This window comes from Ambystoma mexicanum, chromosome 5q (assembly GCF_040938575.1).
Source record: "Ambystoma mexicanum isolate Mex_15411 chromosome 5q, UKY_AmexF1_1, whole genome shotgun sequence".
Taxonomy (NCBI): domain Eukaryota; kingdom Metazoa; phylum Chordata; class Amphibia; order Caudata; family Ambystomatidae; genus Ambystoma; species Ambystoma mexicanum.
This window is the reverse complement of record NC_090933.1, coordinates 1,364,912,019-1,364,933,362: the sequence shown is the minus strand read 5'-3', so window position 1 is coordinate 1,364,933,362 and position 21,344 is coordinate 1,364,912,019. Positions and strand designations below refer to the sequence as shown.

The 21,344-nt window shown below is 46.7% G+C and overlaps 1 protein-coding gene across 1 annotated transcript in view; it reads left to right on the top strand.

Annotated features, from left to right (window-relative positions):
* Positions 1 to 6,680: 6,680 nt before the first annotated feature.
* LOC138498428 (CD5 antigen-like) overlaps positions 6,681 to 21,344 on the top strand; it is a 111,745-nt gene continuing 97,081 nt past the window's right edge. The window contains exons 1-3 of the mRNA XM_069622184.1: positions 6,681 to 6,695; positions 7,501 to 7,539; positions 16,110 to 16,161. Coding sequence (XP_069478285.1) covers positions 6,681 to 6,695; positions 7,501 to 7,539; positions 16,110 to 16,161 — 106 coding nt within the window. The remainder of the gene's footprint in view (positions 6,696 to 7,500; positions 7,540 to 16,109; positions 16,162 to 21,344) is intronic.

The following is a 21,344-nucleotide window of genomic DNA, read 5'->3' as shown; positions in this document are numbered from 1 at the left end:
CAAGAACATCAGGATTAGCAGAAATAGAGGAGTAGAGCAGGGACAGGGCTGTGGCAGGGTGTGAGTCAGCCAGAGGTGTGTGAGTCAGCCAGAGGTGGAGGAGGGGGAGAAGGTGGCAGAGAAAGCCTCGACCGACACACGCTTCATGGGCTGGATGTCCGAGAAGGTGGGTGGCAATCTTGCGGAAGGCTTGACATGGGGGGAGGAGATGGAAAGATGAAAGCTGAGGAGGCAATGATCACTCCAGGAGTGGTTTGGGAAGTAGAGAGGGGGAGGCCAGAGGATATCAAGACATCAAGTGAGTGTCCTGCAGAGTGAGTTAGTGCAGAGGGGAGGATAGAGAGGAAGAGGGAATCAGAGAGGTCCTGGAAGAGCAAAGATGAGGAACAGGGAGAATCCAGATGGATGTTGAGGTCACCAAGAAGGAGGAGTTGAGTGGTTGAGGCCAGGAGGGAAGAGGAGAGGTCTGCCCATTCAGAGAGAATAGAGGTAATTTGACCAGAGGGCTGGTGGAGAGTATCAACAGTGAGAGAGTGGCTAGGAGAGAGAGAGAGCCTGCAGACAAGGCATTCGAAAGAAGAGTAAGTCTGAGTGGGGATGATAGAGGCAAGAATACACTAAGGGAAGATCAGGGCTACACCCCTTCCAGGCCGGTTGGAGCAGGGGGCGGAGAGGATCCCGTAGCCTTCAGGGAGGAGAGTGTAAAAACTTGTGACAGAGCTGGCCGTGAATCAAGTCTTGGTAAGACTGAGGACATCAAGGTCAAGTTATTCGAGGAGGTGACAGATGTCAGAGGAGTGTTTGACAGCCGAGCGGGAGTTGAGAGTGGCAAGATGAAGAAGTTCGCCAGCCTTAAAAACCTTCCAGGGAGGGATATAAATCAGAGGAACACCCTGCAGAGTTGTGGAGCGAACTTGAGATGGGGCAGAGGCAGAAGGTAAGAAGGGCAGGGTAGCCAAGGGAGTAGAGTAGGGGACAGCTGGAAATGAGAGGAAGTTGATGAGGCGAGGGAACCGTCTATCAAAGAGGAAGAGATTAGCCTGGGGGCCTTGCACCATGACAGTGTCGTTAAGGTAGACATTAATGATAACTCTAGAGGAGTCAAAGAAATCCATGAGGACTTCCCAGTGGGTCCCACCATTAATGGGAGAGGAGGAGATAGGACAGAATAGGTATCAGTAATGGGGAGACCTGGGTTGGAAGCCAAGCTATCCTTTTTGAATTTCTTCTTACCAGACGTAGTGAGAAGGGAAGGATAGTTAATAGAGAAGCAGTTAGAGTAGATAGGAGAAATAGATAACGCTATGAGTAAGTAATGAGATGAGACAATAGGAGAAATATGCATGAAAAGCGGTACGGAACAGTCACTGGGCTAGCAGGTTACAATAGAGGGCCACATTTCAATTTCAAAAGACACCCAAACATGACTTTCAAAAACACACCCAAATTTCAATTACAAAACACACCCAAATTTGACTTTCAAAAACCCAGATTTCAATTTCAAAATACACCCAAATTTGACTTTCAAAAACAGCTAAGGCAACATAGGTGAAACAAATGGGGTATGAGTTAGAGGCAGGTGCTGAGACGAGTGCATTTGAGAGCATACAGGGAGGACATTTGGAGCAAGCAGAGAGAAGAGTGAAGGGAAAAAGAAAGGGTAGGCAGAAGGAGGGAAACTAACCCATGGGGAGGGAAGTAAAAGAGTCTTGGTAGTCCAGAATCAAGGCTGAGTGAACTGGCAGCACCAGGGAGGATCAGGATGTGGTAGTAGCTTCATGTAGTGGACAGGGAAGCTGACAGGGGCCTTAGAAGTGGGCCTTTGATGATGGGCTGGCTAAAGCCTGCTGCTCCCTCGTTGGTTCTGAAATGAAGCTAATCAGCCAATCCCGAGGCAGGATGGAGGAAGGCAGATGGCAAGTACTGCCCCAGTTAGTGAATAGGCCAGGGTGGCCATGATGGAAAAACCGCATGGTAGCAGCACTTCAGGCAAAGGATACACCAACAACAGGCTCCCTATCCCCACACACCGTCCCCAACTATCCCCACAACCCCTCACCAACTATCACCACACCTTCTCCCCACCTATCCCCACACACCGTCCGCAACTATCCCCACACCCCCTCCTCAACTATCACCACAACCCCTCCTCAACTATCCCCCACACCCCCTCCTCAACTATCCACACACCCCCTCACCAACTACTCCCTCCCCAAATGCACATGAACATTGACCTATTTACGGCCCCTTTTAGTCGGATGGGGCTGCACCTCTGGTGGGAGATTGAGCCACTGTGAACGACGCACAGGGCTGCTTTGCATGGAGCTTGTCTGTGTTGTACTCGAGGATGTTACCAGTGTGGTGGTGTTGTGGTGTTGGTCCGCAATTGCATGGACCAACAGGTTGATGGACTCCACCAATGAGGATCTGGTGCCATTGCCCTCCCTCACACGCCTTGCCAGGTGGTGCACCCCCTCCGTGGATCTGCCCAGCATTCGTGCAGTGTTCCGTGACGTGTCCTGCATGGTCTGGCACGTGAGTTGGGCCTCAGTAAGGTACTGCTGCACCAATGTGCGCATTGCCTGATGCCTTTCGTCCATCCTGGTGAGAAACCCTCAATGTCACGTATGTGACAGAGTCGAGGAAGTGACATGGGTGGTGGGCTCCGAGGGTCTGTGTGACTGAACACAGCATCATACCCAACACTATGGTTTGTATTGCATTGTATTGTATTTTATTTGTGTAGCACGCCAAGCATTTCTTACGATGCTAAGTCATTCTTTCGTGTTATATTTAGCTTTAGAGATACGGTCAATGTAAGAGTCACTTTTAGCTAGGAACATTGCTGTTTTGTAGCTGGACGCAGCTGTTATGAAAAACTCTATGTTGGCTGCTGAGGGGAGGCTTTTCCAAGAGGCTTCTGCGGCTCTTTTGTTCTTACATAGTGTTCTGAGGTGTGGAGTGAACCAGGTGTTTAAATGTGAGTGTGGTTTGGCTTTCCTCATTTTTAATGGAGCGGTCATGTTTCTGGCATTCAGAATGATGGTATTTTATGAGTCTACTAGGGATGTAGGGTCGTTGTTCATGATGGTAAGGTTGGTGAGAGGCTCAGGAAATGGGAGTAGTTTTTTGGAAGTTATATTGTGCGTATTCCTTGAGAGAGTGGGGGTGCCATGGGTGCATCTGCCTTGAAGGTGTTGGCCTCCTTTAATAAAAGAGAATAGTGTGATGATGGGGTCAGGCACATTGGTAGTTGCAGAAGATGTTAATGTTACAGCTGATGTCAGTGATCCAATCCAGTAGTCAACCTTAATTGAGTGTGGGTTGGGAGGTGCATTACGTGAAGCCTAGCTCTGAGATACTATTAGCAATAGTTAGTGTGTTGGCATCTTTAGGGTCGTGTAGGGTTATGTCTTCCTCGAAGGAGTACATGGGACCTCGTGGTCTGTATGGTAATAGTTTGTGTTGGCGACAAAAGTAGCTTGATAGTAAGGAGTTCTCCTGAAGGGAAGGCTAGGTTAGGGCAAGACCTTAGTCCTAGTGATATTTTTGCGATAAAGGCTACGCTCTACTCCTTTAGTAGAGGTCCTGTCATGACTAATGATACTGTATTTGTCAGGAATGGCTAATGAGAGCAGGGGACCGGAAGTAGTCTGGAGCCAGGTCTCTGTAATGGCTAGGAAGTCTAGATCATTGGATGTGATGAGGTCGCAGATATTGAGAACATGCGATCTGGCGTTTTAAGTCCCCCTTTGAAGCAGGATGTGGATTCTGGTGCTAAATTGGTTGTTGAGCCAGTGTTCCCAAGATAGGCAGTCTTTTCAGGTGAGGGTGCCCGACTGGGGCGACATAAGGTGGCTTTGTCAGGGTTTTTGTTGGTACTCTTGGGTCACCTTCGACTCCACACTCTCCTTCTCTCCTCACATCTCTGACGTCTCTAAGAAGTCACACTACCAGCTACACCTCCTCAGAGGTATTCTTCCCTTACTCTCCTTCCCCCAGAATCTCACAGCCTCCAGAGCCCTGGTTCTCTCTACACTGGGCTATTGTAACAGCTTCTATCTAAATCTGCCTGCCTCTACTCTCTGTCCTCTGCAACTTATCCAGAACAGGACTGCTAGACTTGTCCTTGGCCTCAAGCCCAGGGATCGTATCTCTCCAGGACTGAAATCTCTGCACTGACTCCCAGTGGCTGCAAGGATTAAGTTCAAAACCCTCTGCATTGTCCACAAGGCTTTCTGGGGCCTGGGGCCACAATACCTTCAACACTCTCTTCCCAAATATCTTCCTACTCGAGCTCTTCACTCATCCACCTCCAATTCCCTCAGGGTCAATCATTTCTCCAAGAAACAAGTTGGTGGTAGATCTCTCTCTTCGGCAGGGTCCTCCCTCTGGAACTGCCTTCCTGCCTCCCTGAAACTTGAGGAGAACCATCTCCGGTTCCGCAAGCACCTCAAAACCTACCACTTTGCTTTTGCTTTCTCTCCCCCTCTCTCCTGATAAATTCCTGTCTGTAATCGCGCTGGCTACCTGGCTACCCTTCTGATCTCGGCCCTGGCCCCGCCAATTGCACACCCCTGCACCTGGGGACTGTTGTTCTGTATCCCTACAGTCCCCCTACCAGCACTTATGCTTGCTCTTACCTGCATTTACCACCATTCTGCCGTTCTGCCATTCTATTATCTTATTTATTCTACTTTCCCATGTACTGCACTTTCCCCTCCTCCTTTCCCCCCTTCCCATGCACATGCGCAATCTAAATGACACCTGGCCTAGTAAGATCGTTGTCTGTCCTCCCTCTGTTTTTCCCCTCCCTTGCACCGTCACGCCTCGAAACACTTGTGTATAGGCGCGTTACAAATGCCATATCATATCATATCTTGGAATATGAGTGGTTAGCCCTATGGAGCTTATATCCCAGTATGGATTTTCTAGTTTTAGTGTGGCGAGGTTGATTGGACGTAGGTCTAGAGGCAGACAGTTGGATCCATTGGGCAAGAGATGGAGACGGAGGAGACTTTGGAGTAAATTCAGATAGTTAGGTTTGGTGACTGTTAAGTTCAACTGAGATAGGAAGGTGATGGCCTGACCTTGTGAGATAGAGGTAGTCTATTGGCCATGGACAAGTTAGGAATGCGTCTCTGAGGCAGAGATACGTCGTAAGGTAGTGGGTGTTTGTAGTGGGTCAGTGTCAGGGTGCTGTCGGTAGGAGCAGCCATGGTATAGTAGGTATATGTCATCAAACTGAGTAGCAGGCTCATGGTGCATAATAAGGTGTGGAGCATGACTTAGTTCTTCTAAATAAGCACCAGTACTGTGCTAGCGTGACCATAAGGTAGGTATTAAATCTACGAAGTGTAGGCTGACTGCGGCCCTAATGGGCGCAAATGTTCAATTCCCTTCTGCCATAGACCTAGGCTGAAAGCAATATGTGGGCAAGGTGTGAGACATGGGCTAAATGTGTGTCGTGCACGCTGGCCTCCACAATTCTGTGTGCTCCACACACTTGTGATAGTGGTGTAGGTACATCCTGCTGGCTGTGGTCCGGTGAACCAGGTTCTTCCTGCTGGCTGGTTGCCGGGGTAGCAGGTTCATCCCGCTGGCTGGTTGCCGGGGAAGCAGGTTCAACCAGCTGGCTGGTTGCCAGGAAACAGGTTCATCTTACTGGCGGGGCTGCTTGGCAGCAGGTGTTTCTTGCTGGCGGGGCTGCTTGACAGCAGGTGCTTCCTGCTGGCAGGGCTGCTTGGAAGCAGGTGCTTCCAGCTGGCGGGGCTCCTTGGCAGCAGGTGTTTCCTGCTGGCGGGGCTGCTGCTGGCAGCAGGTGTTTCTGGCTGGTGCCTCTGCTTGGCAGCAGGGGTTTCCTGCTGGTGGGGCTGCTTGGCAGCAGGTGTTTCCGGCTGGCGGGGTGTAGGGGGGCTGGGCCAAAGGTGTAGTTGCATGCTCCGGTCTGGTTAGTGGATATGCTTGGATCTTGGCTGGAGGTGGTGGTTTGCCTGTGGTGGGGCCGTGCCCTGGTGCCCCTGGATGTGGTGGCATTTTCCACATCATTGTCATATGATGTGAATGTGGGGGACAGTGAGGCGGGGCATCAATGATGGGTGTGAATCCCTCAGACAAACATCACTGTTAGTACTTTCTGAATCAGGTGCATTGTCATGGACATGGTTGAGGGCATGCCATGGTGCACACATGCATGTGTAGGGGATGCAGTCTGGGTGCACGTTAGTTGTGTAGGCATGGTGTGCGCAGTGTCTGTTGACTGGGGTACTGCTGTTCACCGGTTTGGGTGTTATGGGCACGCCACACAAGTTGTGTGAAATGTTGGGCTGGATTGTGATACGGATCTGATTCACTGGTGAATGCTGACTATTGCTGTTGCTGCATTGATAGTGAAATAGCTTGATGGGACAAGGTGTGTGTGTGTAAGCTGTGGTGTGTGTGTCAATGATGTGTGCATCTTGTCATGATGTGGCTTTGGGCACATGGTGGCACGTCGGTGACAACAGCAGGTGGCCATTGCCTGGGTGATGTGTGTCTGTGTGCAAGCAGATCTTACTTGTCTGGCCAATACAGGGGAGATGTGGGGTTTGTCAGTGGTGATTGTTTTCGGGTTGCATGCAAGTACTTCGTTGTAACGCTCACCTGATTACCACGGAGGCGCCGACCTGTTCTGGACTGCTATGACCTCTTCTAAGGTGATGCGCAGGACTCGGAAGACGGACTGGACCGGACCCCCAAACCTTGCCTGTCTGGCCCGTAGAAGAATCCTTCTGTAGATGGAAAAGGGGATTAACTGTCTGCTGGATAATGTGTCGGATTCCCCCCCTTCCCCCTCTCACACTCCTCGAACCCCCTCCGCGATTCCCCGTAGGGTCTCACCTTAGAGTCTGAAAGGACGAGCTCTCCATCCTGCTTCCGATGCAGGGGCGCGTTGATTTCCAGTTACTTCACTGGATCTCGGGTTTGGTGAGTATTCAACTCCGCTTGACTTTTCCGATATGAGGCCGTAAGTATTCAGTTGCAAAAGTTCAAGCCTTAATTGTCCGTTGCCCTTTTCTCTATTTCAGATGTAGGATGAAGAATCCGTGTAGAGGAATGGATTCGCCGAAGGTAAACTCTGGTGAGTCTTTTTGATGGATGGTTCCCTTAGTGATCTTGCTTTCACCCACTAATGCGTGTGTCTTTTTCCCCTTAGGGGCCGGGGTATGGAAGTGCCAAAGAAGCAGCGCCGACCCGAGGTGAGGAAAGATTGTCCCAACAATAATCAGGTAAGTCTTAAGGTGGAAGAATCAGGCCTTCCTCGATCTGTTCCTTCGCTCACCTTTGTTTTGTCTCTTTTTTCCTTAGGGGCCGGGGTACGGCAGTGCCAAAGAAGCGGCGCCGACCCAAGATGTGGAAAGATTGTCCCAACAAAAATCAGGTAACTCTTAAGGTGGAAGAATCAGGCCTTCCTCGATCTGTTCCTTCGCTCACCTTTGTTTTGTCTCTTTTTCTCCCTAGGCGCTGAAAGGCGACGGATGGTACCAATGGTCGCTGAAGGTGAGTGGAACGCGGCGCTGCAGCGAGCAATGCGATGCGCTTCTAAAAATAATGTCTTTTCTCAGGATCATCAGAGTGATGGTTCCGGACTCCGGATGGAGGTAGGTAAAGTTCAATTATTCACCTTTCTCTCCTTTCCTTCCTTTTCAGGTGTTCCAGGTTGCAGGCAGGCGTGGCTGGAGCCAGGATGCAGGAGCAGACACGGTGAGCGCCCAGCTGCTAGATGCAGAACAACACGAAGCGTGAGCTGCTGTCTGGGCATGGTTTAAATAGCCCCAATAGTTCCAGGTAAGTATTCTTCCTCAGCCACGCCCGAGTTGTAAAATAGTCCCACAGGTAAAATAGTCCCTTTCAGACCTCAAGGAGGTCTGGATCCGGCAGCATGGTCTGCATCAGGTAAGTCCATCCAAGCACTCCCATAATGAGCCTGGCGCCTATGGTGCCAGGACTGATGCCTTCTATGAGCCTGGCGCCAAAGGTGACAGGACAATGTCCAAAGAGCCCCTATTAGGGGTTGCTGGGTCCCTCCCTGGGGACATGATGTCTGCTTTCGGGGACGCTAGGCCTGAATTGGCTTCCCTAGGCATCATGACAGCCATGCAGTGTGCTACGAGGTTGTCGGTCGGTGGTATGGCAGCAGGGATCAGGTTCCACTAACTTGACATGTTGACCTAAACATTTGCATTGGGGCTACAAGTTGTGTGATGTGACTTTGGGCTTATATACAATCACCAGCATCATCGGATGTCACGTCTCCTGCATGCGCATCTCCAACTCCCTCTATCGCCTCCATGTGCAGGACAGAGCTGTATGTCTCCTCCCGAGCCGGATGTTTGATATTATGGTTCTCATGCTCCTGCGGCCAGGCCCTGGCTGTGCTGTGCAGCAAGGAGGTTGAGGAAACAGAGACATAGTTCGTCCCACCTCTTTTTACTGTCTCGCACAGTCCGGGGTGTTGTGCCCACTGCCGAAACTTTATGTGCACCCTCCTCCCATATGGCCTTCTTGCCTATTTGCACGTTGCGCTGCAGATCTGTGGAAAAAACCTCATTGGAGTGCTCTACCAGGGTGTCAGCAAGCATGTTGAGTTCCGGTTCCTAGGCTTGCAGCGATGGATTACTGGTTGTCTTGCAGACATGTCCCTTGGTGTTTGTGGTTCCTCAGATTTGGACACACACTCCTGTGCACTGAGGATTGCAATGGATTGTGTTTTAGTAATGGCCGCTGGCTAATTTCTGGTTCCGGTGCAATGATGTTATTTTCGGTTTTGGTAATACCGGCACCGGTAATTACGGTCTCCTTGAGAGCCGGAGCCATAGTCAGCGTCAGTGAGGATGCCAGTATAGGGTGTTTTGGGCCCGTTACCGGCATGCCTGTGCACCGTTTCTTGCATGCCAGAAGGCGCGCGCACACTGTCTCAGAATCTACTGCAGATTCCAGCAGCAGTGCTACACGGACACGGTAGCACCGGCATGCCGGTATTTTTGCATTTATACCGGCAAACTCGTAATGAGGCCCATAGACTCAGAGGACTTAATTAACTGTCCAGACAAACAATTGATCTCAGCCTATATTATTTAATAAATCTGTACAAATTGGGCTCGATGCAGGGGTGGGAGGCTGCCGCCCTGTTCCTTCTGAAACTCTGGGATATGTTCCATTGAATCCATACGCAGACATTAAGAAAGTTCCAGCCCCTCCCCCTTGCGATCAGCAGAGTGCTTCTGCCACTTTTAACTGTGGGGAACATTGCAGTTTGAAAAGCGTGAAGTTATGACCATTTTAAAGGAGTTCTCTGCAAACATTAATTTCCTAGAGAGCTTTAAAATGGTTATAGGAAATAAGACCCAAACGTTGGAGGATATACAAGTTAGAAGCACAGATAATCTCTTGTTAGAAGCTGTGGAGAGGTTAAACACTATCCTTCTTGGCATGATTAGACACACTAATTGGATGGGTCCTCATGATCAAGTGTGTAGAGGGAAAGACAGTTTAGGGCTTTTGTTACAATCTCCTCTTAGTCCCTTACCGTGTGAAATAGAGTTGGTCTTGAAAGACACAGTCTACTCCCTTTCCTCTTTGCCACAAGTCGACTTAAAGTCTTGTAGCAATATTGAAGCAGAGCTAGTAATCTTAAGACCAAAGATATGCAGGCTCTTACAGTCAAAAATAAACCTAAAAATGGTATGAACATTCCTTAACACTGTATCAAGGGGTCTTGAAAATTCTTAGAGGGTTTGAACATCTCCTCTTCCCAAGCAATGAGTGCCAACAACTAGTCGATAATAAAAAACGTCAGGCTTGATGTGGGCAATAAGGGTATGGTAGTTGTAGACAGTGAGCCTTGCAATCCGGGTCTTGAGTCAAAACCTGCAAAAGCTCGAAAATAAACATAAAAATCTTACTTTGCTGTCTCGGCTGTTTTCCAATGTAGGACAGAGTTGGATGACTGCCTGGATCTTAGTTTGCTTACAATCCATTTGGATGGTTCAGAGCTATACAAGGAAACAGTGTGATCTCAGCCAAACCGCACTTAGAGCCCTCACATACACTTACTAGAGCGAGGAAAACCACTTCTTAAGTGTCTCTCAAAACGGCTGCACCTGGGGACTCATGTTTGCACCCCACGGCGCCCAATTTTATACCCTCAGTGAACATGGTACCGGGAAATGAAAAGATGTACCCCATGTATTTTAAACTGGAAGAAAATATAATGCCTCTCAAAATGACCTCACTGAAAAGCTCCCTGGGATCATCTTTGACATTAAAGACACCCTTAAGATTACCTAGGAGCACAGATACAGGGGGTGGAGGTATGGTGGGCCCTGTCTCTCATAAAGTAAATTCGGTATGGACAGATCATATGTTTGGTCTTTATCTTCTTGAAAGTAAATTTAAGGTAAACTAGCTATTTCCCCTCAATAGACAATGTATTTTAGCATTATTTAAGAAGATACCAAAGTTATCTATAATTTCATGGACAGAGCTCTCCTGTGTTGAATTCTTTGCCAATCGTAGAGTTGACAGGGGAAAGTTAGGATTTTCATCTAAATTAATTAGAGATATCGTTTTGACAGAAGCTTCCGTTTTTATCTAGATGGGGTGTGAGATAGGTGAAGATTTAAATTGTGTGGGGCAGGGACGTTCCATGGGAAGTTCATCATCCAGATTCCCGTTTGTTCCACGTGACCCTTTGTTAATTAATGTTAAAACAGGAAAGAATGTGGAGGCACCTCATACGGTTACTTTAAAACCAGGAACGACAAATCCTAGATCTGTAATTTATGACTGGTCGCATATACCCGCATATACCCGCCTAGTGGACCAGGGCAGCGTCGGCACCCTTCTCCTGTTAGATCTGCTGGCAGGATTCAACACTGTTGGTTGATAACGTGGTTGTCGAACGCTGGTGTGGAGTTCTGAGCTGGTTCTCTGCCTTCCTGGCTGATAGGGCCCAGTCTGTCTCCATCCTTCCTTTCTGTTATAAATCCATTCCTTTGCTTTACAGAGTCCCTCAGGGATCTGCTCTTTCACCAATTGTTATCAATATTTACTACCCTATTCTTCCTAGCGCGGTTATATTAAATAACCTTGGTATTGTTTAAGGCTATATTGGTAGCCTCGAACTTAAACCCACTAGACCATATATGTTTTATTATGGTTTCGGCTGGGTTCATTCGCCATTTCTTTTTGTAAAAGTCTTTCTCGTGTTTTACTCTGCGTGCCAAATCTATTTTGATTCCTTTGTTCACCGTCTTTTCGTGGGCTTCTATGCAGAAGCCCTCCATAGGTGCCTGTATGTCTGGGGGACATGATAAGAGGGAAGGGTTTAGGACTCCCAGGACAGGGTCTCCTTGGAGACCCATGTCGTACTCTGAAATGATTGGCTGCGGTGACTGTCCCGGCGGGACAGCCACCCTGCTGAGTGATTCACAGCCAGACTGTGTGAATGGGGGAAAACTGCATAAAAAGCAGGTCTCTAGGGCTGGAAAGGCAGAGTTGCCACTGGAACAAAAGAGCCGACGAGGAGCTGACAGAAGAGGGCCCCTACAACGACTGTACCGCCCGTTGAAGCCCTGCTGCAGGTCTGAATCTTCAAGCTCCAACAACAGAGAAGATCTACCAGGAATCTTCTTCCCCTGAGCTGGTGGGACCAACCAGTTTGCCCAAACTGTAAGCCAGGACTCCCTCTTCTGGTCGAATTTGCTGTACAGAGCTACAGTGGACCGGATAGCCAGGAAGGTCAGGCTATGCTTGGGTTTTAAGGAGCACACCTTTTATTTGTTGCTTTGCTCTGCTGCTGGTTTCTTCCCTGGGTAGTGCAGGACCCTCCAGTCTTCCTACTTCATGTCAGTCCGACAGTCACTTCAGGAACCGTGAGCCTGTAGGACCTGCCAGGAACGTCCGCCTCAGCTACAGCTTCTTCTCCATTTAAAGGTACTGTGCAAATCCGGTTGTTTGTTTCTTCCAGCCGCAGTGAAGGTGTGTCAAACCTTTAGCAAATCCAAAGGCTTGTCCTTCTTTACTCTTTAAACTAACTTTTCTACCGACCAACTTTGTCCGGAACTCTTGGCAAAGACTTAACCGCGAACTACTCTGAACCGTGTGATCTTGAGCAAAAGACTTTTGTCCTATTGACTTTGGCCCTAAGCCTCTTTGATTTGATTCCATCACTGTAGTTCCTCTTTCTAGATTGCCCTGCTTACTTACCTGTTGGTGCTGCTCAATTTTAGTCTAACTTTGTCCTTCCCTCCCTTTTTAAATTTCTGGAGTGCCATTTTGCTCCCACTTCATTTGTAAGCTTAACTTGTCTGGAAACTATTGGGAGTGGTGTGGTGTATTAAGAGTGTGATTTTTCAACTGCTCTACTTTAGTGAAATGTTTTTCAACTGATGTGTAAATAAAAGTATATTCTTTTACTCAGAAACCTTGAGTCAGTGTTTGTTTGAATCATAGTAATTGCTGTCCTTTGTGTAACTATTGATACTGCTTACTTGCTCATGAGATAAGTCTTGTTGCTCAGCCATCGCCACCACTTTACTGTTTAGTACAGGCTTGTACCAAATGTGAATTTGTACTCTCACTTGTAGTCTCAAATGTGTGTGAGGTTCCCAAAGGGTACTGCATATAATTCTGCCTAACAACCCGCCTAGTCGACCAGGGCAGCGTGGGTGCCCTTCTCTTGTTAGATCTGCTGGCAGTGTTCGACACAGTTGATCATTCCACTCTGATCACTGGGTTGTCGAACGCTGGCCTGGAGGGCCAAGTTCTGAGCTGGTTCTACGCCTTCCTGGCTGATCGGTCCCAGTCTGTCTCCATTTCTCCTTTCTGCTCTAAATCCATTCCTTTGCTTTGCGAAGTCCCTCAGGGATCCTCTCTGTCACCAATTTTGTTCAATATTTACATGTGTCTTCTCCTTCTTCTAATTTTATCACACGGCTTCCATTACTACTCTTACGCTGATACGCAGATCCTGGTTCGCCTGGATCTCTCTCGTCCTGACACTGCCTCCCGGCTGAGAAGCTGTCTCGAGGATCTAGGTACCTGAATGGCCAGTAACTGGTTGAAACTTAACAGTAACAAGGCTGAGGTTCTGGTGGTCGGTACAGCTAGTCCACTTTCCTTCTGGAATCCCGATTTCTGGCCTGTCTCTCTTGGTCCGTACCCCCCTCCCTCCCCTTTGGTTAAATATTTGGGGGGTGAAACTCTCATCCTTTCAATGTCAGAGAAAGTCGGTGCAGTATGTAAATCTGGCCATTTCAAACTGCGCACCCTGTGGAAGGTTCTCACCTTCGTTCCCTGCCACTTCTATGCCCCTGTGGTAGCGGTGCTTGTCCTTAGTACTGCCGATTACTATAACCCACTTTATTTTGGCCAACAGCGACACCTTATCAATGGGATCTAGCTGCTCCAGAATGCGGCAGCCAGAGCAATTTTGCGCCCTCCGGCACGAGCACATATCTCACTGCTCCTGAGACAACTGCACTGGCTCCTGACAGAGAAGTGGATTCTGTTTAAATCTATGTGCTTGGTGCATCAGGCTTTATACAAGTTAGGGGCCGAGTACCTTCAGGGCAAATGTGTTCATTATGTTCCCGCTCGCCCTCTCCGATCCCAGTCTGCCCTTTTGCTATCTGTCCCTCGCTTGAGACTGTCCAGGAAGGGCGATTGCGCCTTTTCTGTGGCAGCCACAAGGGCGTGGAATAATTTGCTGCGGGCTCTCCGAGCTATTGCCAACCATCTGGCTTTCCGTCGGTCTTTGAAAACCCTTTTTTTTAGGTGCATTCCTGCCCAACTACTTTCCCATCTCCACTGTTTTTAGCGCCAAGATGCCCTCGGGCGTATATGCGCTGTACAAATATACATAACATAGCATAAAATAACATATAATAAAGGCAGTGCACACGAATGGTATTCACTGATCTAGCTGAATTGGAAATGCTGTAGATTGTTCTTGAATATGTTTTACTCCTGCCTCTGGAGGCAATAAGGGTCGTCCGTATGGATGTCTCTTGTGTGCTTTAAATCGCCAGGCTGGTATTGCAATGGAAAAGTTGAGTGATAAGACTCCAGACATGTTGGCGGTTGAACTGAAATGGAGACATAAAAGGATTTTTTGTGCTACGACCTGTGTGGTTCTGAATGAATACTTAACCCAGGAAGGACCAATGTGGCCAGTGTTTACATGATGTTCTGCGGCTCTATCCACCTATATCCCAGAGGAAGGGGCCTAGTTTATTGTGTTAGGGGATTTTAATAGTGATTGCCTTGACGCAGAAGGTGACCATTTTATGGGAGTAACAGTAGTTCCAAACACTCAAGGGCTAGAGGAGGCAGCTGTGGAATTTCACTATAGTTGATTGTTTATTTATTATGCGCTTATACAGCAAGTGTTTCAAAGTGCAACCATGGCTGGGAGGGGAAGAACATCAGGGAGACGAGACAAACAAGCCTACTAGGCGTGATACATTCAGGTCGTGTAGTCCATAGACAGGAAGTTCATGGAAATGTTGCTGGTGAAAGTCCTCCAAGGTATATATGGTCTAACTGGTTGTCATGCTCAACTGTAGAGTCTATTTTTGCTTCAGCGGATCTACTTCCATTGTGGGCTGCTCTTCAAGTGCACCCCCACATTAAGGGGACTGTGCACTGCCCCTTAATGTTGGATTTAGCTTGTCTACAAGCAGCCCATAAATAACCTGCAACCTTTTTTGGTAGAAATAAGACAGCAAGATCACACTGTGTTGTGGAAGCCTTCCTTAATGATTAAGTCCAATGGGGCTGTGGAAGTTAATTATATCCAAGGACAGCTTCTAAGTCTGCCTTCCAATGAGTTTGCTCCCTTCCTTAACAATCTCTTACAAACACTTACCCTATTCTCCATTTTCAGGGGGGCCGGGACAAGTAAAATGCAAGGAGGAAAATTTCACAAGATCACCCTTGAAAGAAAAAAGGAATTGAAAACGATGATTAAGACATTGCAAAAAACTGGGCCAGGTAATGAATACATGATTTAAAAAAAAAAAGTGAAACAGCTGTATAAAAATGGGTCCAAATCCCATCATTGCCTCAAAGCTCAGAGATGCAAAAGCAATGCTTGAAACCCTGCAACGGAAGACGGAGCCCTGTTCTGGTCTCTTATAAAACACCTAGTTCTCAAATTTCATTGCAAGCTCTCTCACTATCTCCAGCCGTCTGCGAATAAATGTTTTCTCTGCTCTATTCATCTAAGGTTGGAACTGATTTTATCCTTACAGATTTAAGGAGATACTCAGAGGATGCAAGGGGCTGATTTAGGTTAAATATTGATAAACATTCCATACAGAGGGCAATTGTGAACAGCAAGACCTCACATGCTCCGGGTCCTGATGCTTTATTGAATATGACATTTAAATCGGCGCTGATTTATGGGCGAAAGTTCTCTTGCAATATTAAAATGGTATTCATTTACACTTGATGCTGCCATCATGGAGGGATGCTTTGGTGATTCTAGTCTTTAAGAAGGGGGAAAGAGCAGACCCCAACAGCTATAGACCAATACCTCTGTCGCAGCATTTATGCGAGAGGAGTTTCAATTATGGGCTGAGTCAAATAAGTTCCTGGATCCCTATCAATCAGGGTATAAAGGGAGCTAGTACCTTCCTAAATTGTTGATAATGTAACGCTCACCTGGTTCCCACGGAGGCGCGGGCGTGGTCTGGACGGCAGTGGCCTCTTCAAAGGAGATGTTCAGCACCCTGAAGATGGAGTGGGTTGGGTTCCCAAATCTGACTTGTCTGGCTCGGATGAATACCCTTCTGTGAGCGAAAAGGAAGGGTTAATAGCCTGCGGGTTTTGTGTTGATCTCCCGCTCCCCTTCTCACCCTCCTTGCAACCCTTCTGTAATTCCCTGTGGAGACTCACGTTAGGGATTGAAAAGGCGAGCTCTCCATCCTGCTTCTGATGCAGGGGCGCGTTGGGATCGAGTTACGTCACTGGATAGTAAGTTCGAGTTTGCTTGTCTGTTCCGTTAAGTACCGTAAATGTTTATGGCAAGCTTGAGTCTAAACTGTTCCTCTTCTCTTTTGCAGGTAATGGAAGACTCCGGGCTGTGGGTGGTTTCTGTCGAAAACCTGATTTCAGGTGAGTTTTGGTGTAGGCCCACTACTGTCTTTTCCTGTCTCTTTTTCCTAGGGGGCCGGAGTTCGAGAATGCCGAAGGAACGGAGCCGGCACGAAGCAGAAGCTGAGTCCGACCTGTAAGCAGGTAAGTTTTAAATAGTTTGTTTGCTACGGTTCTTGCATTCACTAATGTGATGTTTGCTTTTTCCCCATAGGGGCCGGGGTGCTGAATTGCCCAAGGAATGGCATCGACCCGAAGGTAAGAAGATTAGCTTGGCAGGTAAGTGCTTCTTGGTTATTTTCCCCTTCTCACCTTGCTTTCTTCTCTTCGTCTCCCCGTAGGTGCTGGAATGCTGCAGGAGATCCGGATGGGCGTCGCAGAGCCGAAGGCGCCACGTGCAGGTAAGAGAAGTGCGCCAAGATGTATGCAACGCGGTGAGTTTTTAAAATGATGTCTTTTTGCAGGCACGTTGGCGCGCTGAATCCGGAATGCAGCTTTAACCGGTAAGGTTTGTTTTCACCTGTTTCTTCTTCCCTTTTCTATCCTTAGGTGTTTCCAGGATGCTGGCAGGCGTGGTCGAGGGCTGGAGCAGGAGCAGGCACGGTGAGCATCCAGCTGCTATGAGCAGAACAACGCGAAGCGTGGGTTGCTGTCTGGGCATGGCTTAAATCACCTTTCAAGTAGTCCCAGGTATGTATCCTTCCACTGAAGGTATGTATCCTGCCACCAGCCACACCAGTGTGGTTAAGTAGTTCCTTTTTCATCTGGAAGTTGTAGAATGATCTGCCAGGTAAGGAAATTGCAGCATGGTCTGCCAGGTAAGTTTGCACCAACCACTATTCCTTTCATATCTTGTATGAGCCTGGCGCCGATGGTGCCAGGACTGTTATCCCTTATGAGCCTGGCGCCAACGGCGCCAGGACTGAGTCCAAAGAGCCCCTATCTGGGGTGGCTGGGACTTCCCTAGTATACATGTTGCCTGCCTCTGAGGGTGCCGGGCCCTGTCTGGCTCCTTGGAGGTAGGCATCATGACAGATAATCCTTCTACTGGCCAAACAGCCAAGAGTGGCAAAGAGAGAGCTTTTCTAGACATCACGAAAGCTTGTGATTGTGTAGAAGGGACATTTTATGGGACACGATGCATAACATGGGATGCCCAGGATCTCTTTTAAATATGTTGATGCACCTACATACCAACTGCGAGTGAGATTGGACCAGAGGGGCACTTTTACTAATTGGATAGGTTCTACTAGAGGCTTATGGCAGGGGTGTATTTTATATAATTTTCGCGCTCTGAAACACTAGTGTACGAGCGCGATAGAAATAAAATATCAATATCAATAATACAAGAGCGAATCCCCCAAAACGCAGTTCTGTTTTTATCCATTATTTATTGCATGCAGACTATATTGTATATTTCATTATACCCAAGTTGGTTTGCAAAGATCTCTTTCTGCGGTCTATGGGTATTGTTAATACTTTCATCTGATTCTTAATATCGCATATCTTAGTGCTAAATCCAAGAATAGGTATAAAAGGAAAAGTTTCATCCAAAGTCTTTAATTAGTCCCTATTAGGTCAGATATTAGAGAAGATGAACTCTTTTAAATACTTGGGGTGGAAGTGAAAACAAAGCATGGGCAGTCTGCTTTTGTACTCCCTAACAATTCTGCAATTCTGGCAGCTATAACACAATTGTGTCAATTGGATATTAAATTTAAACTGCCTGAGTATGGTGGGAAGTAAAAATAAAAATCGATGGAAAAGTTGGGACTCAATCGTAAAAGATATAGGTCTGATAATCCTTAATGGAGCCTTCCAATCTGATATACCCCCGGCCCTGACATGGCAAAAAGGTGACAGTAAATCAGTGATCGATTATATCTATGTAAGTATGGATCTCTGGCCTGCTGTAATGAACATTTGTGTGATAAAAACAGAGGCTAGCGATCATAACAAACTGGAAACCCAATGGAGATGGTATGCAGTGTATGCAGGGGGAGAAAAACTATGTTGGTCAGATAGCGAAGTAACTAGCCTTGACCGTTTATTAGAGAAAGGCCATCATGATTACACTGTGTTGTTAAGTAACGATATGAAGGAACATCCAGACCTAATACAAGTGCCCCGAAAACAAGGCACCAAATCGAAGCAATCATCGCTACATCTTCATGTTTTCGATTAAGATGTAAAAAAAATGAAAGCAAGACTCCGTTTTGATCTTAGAGTAGCCCGTAATGCACCTCTCCTGATCAGGAAAATGCTGACCACGAGAGTGAAAACAGGGTATAGAAATTGGGTCAGAAGACATCGAGCGATCCTGTATCAGGAGGATTGGGCTAGTATGCTGGAAACCTTAGCAAGCAAGAACATTGCAAAAACTATAATTCATGCAGCCACAGATTCCCAGATAAGTTTACAGGTGAATGGAGTGTCTACTCAGAAATGGATTGATTAAGTCTCCCATCTTTATGCCTGCCCCTCCCCCACGGCCATTGGTGAAGTTACTAGGCCCTTGGCGCCCTTTCATTTGACATTTGAATTGGCGACATTATATATCTGATTGTTACTTCCTCTAACTCAAAAGCTTGTGGTCTGATGGTCTGTCAAACTTCGAGTTAAAAAAATTCCCTTAAGTATTAAGGCTATAAATGTATCTCAGAGCCTCCCAAGCTCGTGGACGCAAGCGATCACTATCCCCATTTAGAAAAGGGGGGACAGACTGAAACCGACCAGCTATAGGCCAATCTCCCTGTTCGATGTGCCAGGAAAACTATATTGTCGGCTAATTCTGAAAGAACTACAAACTTGTGTGTCGTCCAAAAAATTGGTTGTTCCATTACAATCCGGTTGTGTAAAGGGCTTAGGAACAATTCCTAACATAATGATTCTCAATCTGCTCCAGGCACAACAGCTAGAGAGATCACAACCTCTATACATGGGCTTTATAGATTTCAAGGCAGCATTTGATTCTGTGGATCGCGATCTGCTGTTTAAGAAACTGAAAGCATATGAGTGCTCTACCTCTCTACTGTCCCTGATCATTTTGTTCCACTCTAATACATCGATGCGGGTTTGCATGAGCTTAGATGGGAAGCTGTCACCGGAAATTAAAACATTACGTGGCTTGACACAGGGCTGTGCGCTGGCCGCATTTTTGTTTAACTTCTTCACTTTACATCTTGCGAATGAATTTCTACACTGGAACTGTGATCCTCAGAGGTTTGGGGCTCAGCAGATCCCATATCTGTTATACGCAGACGACCTGGTCCTTCTGTCACAGACTCCACAAGGGCTCCAGCGGTTGCTTGTAAGGCTAGGGGAATATGCCTGTGAAAATAGATTGGTTATTAATGTTAGTATCACAAGTAATTGCCTGTTTCCCCAAGCTCGGAAGCAAAAGGACCCCCCCCTTACATATTCATGATCGATACAAGACATCAAGTTGGAAAAGGTGTCTGAATACAAATATTTGGGGATAGAAATTTCAAACAGGTAGCAGGGCGACCTGGGAGCAATGGTGCAGAGTAAATTAATCCAACTGACCTCACAGTCTAGAATTATCATTAAAAAATTTGGCAAATTCTCTTTGAAACATGCAATAGACTTTTATAAAACAAAAGTCATCCCGATCTTATTGTATGGTGTCGAGAGCATGGTCTTAAAGAAAGGTTTAGAGGCTAAGTATTGGAAGGTGATCTTAGGCTTACCTAAAGTGACTCCAATCGCTATGGTGCGTTATGAGTTGGGGTTAGTGTCCTTATATGCAAAGGCAAGGTGCCTGTTGAGTATAAATAGTGGGACAATAGTGGGACAATTCTGGAAGTTTTGGCCTCTGCCTTGTTAAAATCACGCAATACATATCCAATGAAATGGCTGAAGCGTGTATTTAGCCATATGATTGAGGCAAATCTAACAATAGAGCTGTTACTCCAGAACCCTCACCGCGCTAAAGTAAAGTTCTATTGCGCTGAATGGGCGGGGACTTTGGAGAAGTGCTCGCTTTATAAAGACTTTAATGTTTGGGTGTTTGGTGTCAAGCTCAGTACCTGCTGAAATGCCCTTCTCCAGTTATACGATCTGAATTCCAAAGGTTTATATTCAATCTATCGGGTACGAGAGATGTATTATCTAGACGGAAACTGATCCCTCAGCAACAAAACTACTGCAGAGATTGCATTGATGTTCACCAAAAAGAAACTCTGCAACATCTGTTAGTAGACTGTCCGTCTATAATGTTGGTGAGAGAAAGATATTTTCAGAATATTATCACCTTCCACCCTCACACTTCCAGTGACTATAAATGGCAAATTATGTTTTTGACCTCAAGAGAAAAAGTACAGAATGGTTTTGCCTGTTGTGGCCGCCTCAAATTAGGATATCTAAGCCGGCAATCATTAGGTGACTCAAATTGCTGTTTCAGCCGCAATTTTTGTATGGGGTCCTTTTGGATTGTGAGCGGTGTTGGTAATTTTATCTCTTGATATTCTGTTTAAATCAGCTGGAAGGTACATGAAATGTAAAGTTCTTTGTTTTACCCGATGTTTCTGTTTAATTTGTGCATCTTTTGTACCCTTGGTATTTTATTCCTTTTCCTTATTTATTCTTTTTGTGTTTACTTTTGTATTACTGTGTATTTTTGTAAATATTTGAAAAGTTGTGTATCAACTAAATCAAATTAAAAATAAAAAAATAAAAAATATTACCATCAAAAAACAGATCCCAAATTAACTTAAGGTTCTAAGAGCCATTTAGCGAGTACAAACTCGATATTAGAGAGAGAGTTGTTGGCTTGTGTCTGAGGAGTAAGTTATTTTTGTAAATATATTTACAAAAATAGGAACTAGGCTTACCGTGTGCACAGACCATAAGCCTTTGGTAGAGTTGTGTAAGGCTAAGCCAACATTGGCAAGGTTGAGTGTGAGGTTACAGGATTACGATTTTGTAGTTAGATATGTGCCTGGTGTGAGAAGCAATGTTGCAGACTTTCTCTCACAGTTACCAGTGAAGGGCAGGTTAACAAGTGATGAAGACATGGAGGAGGATGTGGTGGCAGTGGTGAGTTATGATATCTCCAATGACAAATGGAGGAATTCACGAAAGGCCAATTCCTTGGTAAAGTTGCCAAATTCACAACATGTGGTTGGCCTGTCTGTTAGGGAAAATTCTCTGTTAAGGCTAATTTCCCAAACCTAGTGAGTCCC